This window comes from Zeugodacus cucurbitae, chromosome 4 (genome assembly GCF_028554725.1).
Source record: "Zeugodacus cucurbitae isolate PBARC_wt_2022May chromosome 4, idZeuCucr1.2, whole genome shotgun sequence".
NCBI lineage: Eukaryota > Metazoa > Arthropoda > Insecta > Diptera > Tephritidae > Zeugodacus > Zeugodacus cucurbitae.
The window spans coordinates 42,321,106-42,324,429 of record NC_071669.1 but is presented as its reverse complement, the minus strand read 5'-3'; the positions used below and the strand labels follow the sequence as shown (position 1 = coordinate 42,324,429).

At 33.8% G+C, this 3,324-nt stretch overlaps 1 protein-coding gene across 1 annotated transcript; it reads left to right on the top strand.

Annotated features, from left to right (window-relative positions):
* The first annotated feature begins 2,008 nt into the window (after window positions 1-2,008).
* LOC128921651 (uncharacterized) lies at window positions 2,009-2,927 on the top strand. The gene is made up of 3 exons (XM_054229803.1): window positions 2,009-2,219; window positions 2,276-2,474; window positions 2,532-2,927. The coding sequence occupies exons 1-3, from the start codon at window positions 2,047-2,049 to the stop codon at window positions 2,925-2,927; spliced, it is 768 nt and encodes a 255-aa protein (XP_054085778.1). The 5' UTR covers window positions 2,009-2,046.
* The last annotated feature ends 397 nt before the right edge of the window (window positions 2,928-3,324 follow it).

The window sequence follows — 3,324 nt, the reverse complement described above, 5'->3', positions numbered from 1 at the left end:
GATACAGCTCCTTATTACATTTAAATCATTGCTACATTTTCGTAAACTTATAAAAGGATGATAGCATCATTCGTAGCGGTTTGCCACAAGTTGGTAAAATCTGGCCACTATAAAATTGCACAGATACACGTTATATATATATGCACACTTTTCTCTTATATTCTTTTAAGACTTTATCTGCTTGTTAGTTTTATTCGTGAAAAGCAAGCAACAACACAACCTCAATGTTCGTTGAAGCAACTAACCAACATTTCAATTTGTTGTTGTCTAACAATGGCAGGCAATTTTCAAACAATTTGCATGTATTTTATGCTTACAGTTCTCAGTTCCCTCTCTTAACGCTCGTGACATTGCAGGATATTCGCAATTCAAAATATATGTGTGTTCGCAAACGCTCCTTCAATTTGATGCCTGCCGTGTTTGATAAGTCAAAGTATTTTTTTATTTTTCTTTAATAATTTTTATCGTCGTTCCACCTTTTCCGCTTTCACCTTGCACGTATTTATAGCCAGAAGCGGGAGCTATTTATGTCGTTAGGGTGAAAATAAACGATCCTTAACCAATTCATACCAACACTTAACGTGTCGAATTTGAAGTTTTATGCATGGAATAGAACATCGAAAGTCAAAAAAGCATTAGAAAAATGTCTAAAAACAAATAGCACTTTTAACGCGGACATTATTCAAAATATAAATGTATGAAATAATGTCTTTAGTTTATGTCGTTAAAAGTAATACTTACATTAAAAACCTTAATGCCTAAGACATTTCTAACGGAGTAACAAGTCTGACAAAGATCGAATCAGATTGACTTCAAAAATGTGGTACAGTGAAAGTAGGCGCGGTTATGAACCGATTTCGCCCCTTTTCAAAATTTGCCAGTAAAATTTTGTTGAAATTAGTCGAGTATTTCCTGAGATATGGTTTTTGACCTATATTCCATTTCTTATACCAATATGAGTTTCCCCAAAAAATGCGTCATAATATGTTCATCTCTACTACGAACGTCTGTACCAAATATTACTTTTATAGCTTAATTTAGTTTATGCTGTTTACAGGTTTTTGGTAATCGCCATTCAATGGACCGCTTTCGCCTATCTGCAATACCTTTCATGATGCTAAGTTTCATCACGACATCTTAATTCTTACTGAAGTTATCTACTCGTTATCCTGACCTGTTTGATATATAAACCCATATCTACCTCTTTTTACTCAGTGCAACATCTATTATTATAGTTTGTACAACATGTTGCAGGAGTATAAAATCAGGTAACCACAAAGTTTGAGTTTTGTAACACGATTAATGGTAATTTGTGTGGGAGCACAACGGGTCGAGGTTGGTTAAATCGTGTGGTCAAGCGTTCCTGCAAAAACCAACAGTAACGCTTGGGCTTCGTATTAGCCCGATTTCACTCATCTGTGGTACAAACCTCCTCAAAGTGCTTTTAACAAATGGTTTAGACGGTACATGCAATATACATATTTCACATGTACTTTGTTAATGAAAATATCTTTTATTAAAAAGGGATAATTTTAAAATGTGTAAAAAGTGTATATTGATGCAATCTTAATATACTACTTTACTTGATCTTTTGGTATAGATATAGATTTATGCGCATGTGCAAATGTAATTACATACTTATAATGCATATAGCAATAAACGTAATGCTATAAGCAATAAACGACAAACGCCAGAAAGTGTCATGAGTTTTGATTGCGACGAAAAGCAGACATCAGGCCGCCATTGATGTAGAAAAGCCTAAGCGCTTCAATACCCAAATATCATACAAAGGAAAGATAACATAAAAGAGCTAGTGCGCCGAATACAATTGTAAATGAGTGGGTGTGCGTGTATGGTTGGGTATTGACGGTCAGTTTGCCAAGTGTTAAATGGCGGAGAACAAAGCTTTGTTTATGGTCAAGGAAGTGGTGTTTATTTATCTGCTGAGACTGCCTGAAAATTTACAGCATTTACTTGCGGCTTTGTGCGCTCAGAAAACCAGGGGGGTTACTCTGTAAGGCGTTGCGCAAGTGAAAATGCTCGTTAATGAAAAAAAGCAACTCTGTAAGGCGACAAGCGAATTCGAAATTGCGTTTTGCGCATTTATTTTTACCCCTTCGCAATGGCAGCACTCTGTATTGCGTAAACGACTGTCAAATCTGTGCGTTTAACGAGTTTTTGATTCGATATCAAAATAGCAAACGCAACGGACAAAAAATGTAAGTATATAAAGCATATTTGTTGTTTTAATTTAAAAAAAATAATTTTTTAACAGGGAAAATTCTAAAAATAAACAAACAAACCCAACACAATTCGAAATTTTAATAAATTACATGAAAACACATTCGGAACTTTCCAAAGGACAGCTGAAAACTGTGGACGCGAAAAATGCTGCAAATAATTTATGGAAAGAGTTGGTATGTGACCTTAATGCTGCAGGGCCACCATCACGCGATGTCTTAAAATGGAAAAAGGTAAAAAAGATTAATTATAAATGATTTTTGAAGCACATATTAATTAATTATTTAAAGGTTTGGTCGGATTATAAAACCCATTTGAAAGCAAAAATGCGGCGGAACAAACTAAGCATCTCTGGAACTGGTGGTGGTCCTTCAAGTCATTGCTCCTTAACACCGTTGGAGGAGCAGGTTAGTGAGCTTCTGGCAATGGAAATATCCGTCAGTGGAATAAGTGGCACTTTAGAATTTGGTGCAGCACAGTTAACGCAACCAAGTGAGTCAGACATCACAACCGACGAATTCCGACAGAATGAACCAATGCCAGTGGATGAAATGCCACATTGTTCACGTCGAAGAGTCGCTCCGCAAAAGAAAGATAGCCTTTTAAATAAGCAGGTGGATAACCAAATCTCATATCACAAAGGTTCATTAAAAGTGTTGTCTGAAATTAATGAAAACCTAAAGTGATTTCAAAATGTATGAGAAAAAAACAAAAAATGAGTAAAAGGAAATATAAATTGGCTGTTGAAAAATTCGAACATAAAAAAAGGATTGATTTGGACAAAACAAAACTAAAATTTGCAACATTAGAACTAAAAAAGCAAATGCTAGACATTAAACGGTCCGACCAATAAAAATATGGTATTTTAGTTATTGACATTGAAGTCTGTTACTTATTTTTTAATACTTACTGATAATTATTTATTTATTATATTAATAGTTTAAATGAATTGTTTTGATTTAAAAACTTTTTTTACTTTTTATTACATATATAATACTTACATATATAGATATGTATACACATGTGCAAGATATATCAATGATATATATATTAATTAATAATTAATGGAAATGTGAAAAATTA

Excerpts from the sequence above, each read along its gene's own strand:
- LOC128921651 (XM_054229803.1), top strand. The coding sequence starts at position 2,047 with ATGAAAAAAAGCAACTCTGTAAGGCGACAAGCGAATTCGAAATTGCGT. Across the intron at positions 2,220-2,275 it reads AAACGCAACGGACAAAAAAT|GGAAAATTCTAAAAATAAAC; the intron begins GTAAGTATATAA and ends ATTTTTTAACAG. Across the intron at positions 2,475-2,531 it reads ATGTCTTAAAATGGAAAAAG|GTTTGGTCGGATTATAAAAC; the intron begins GTAAAAAAGATT and ends AATTATTTAAAG.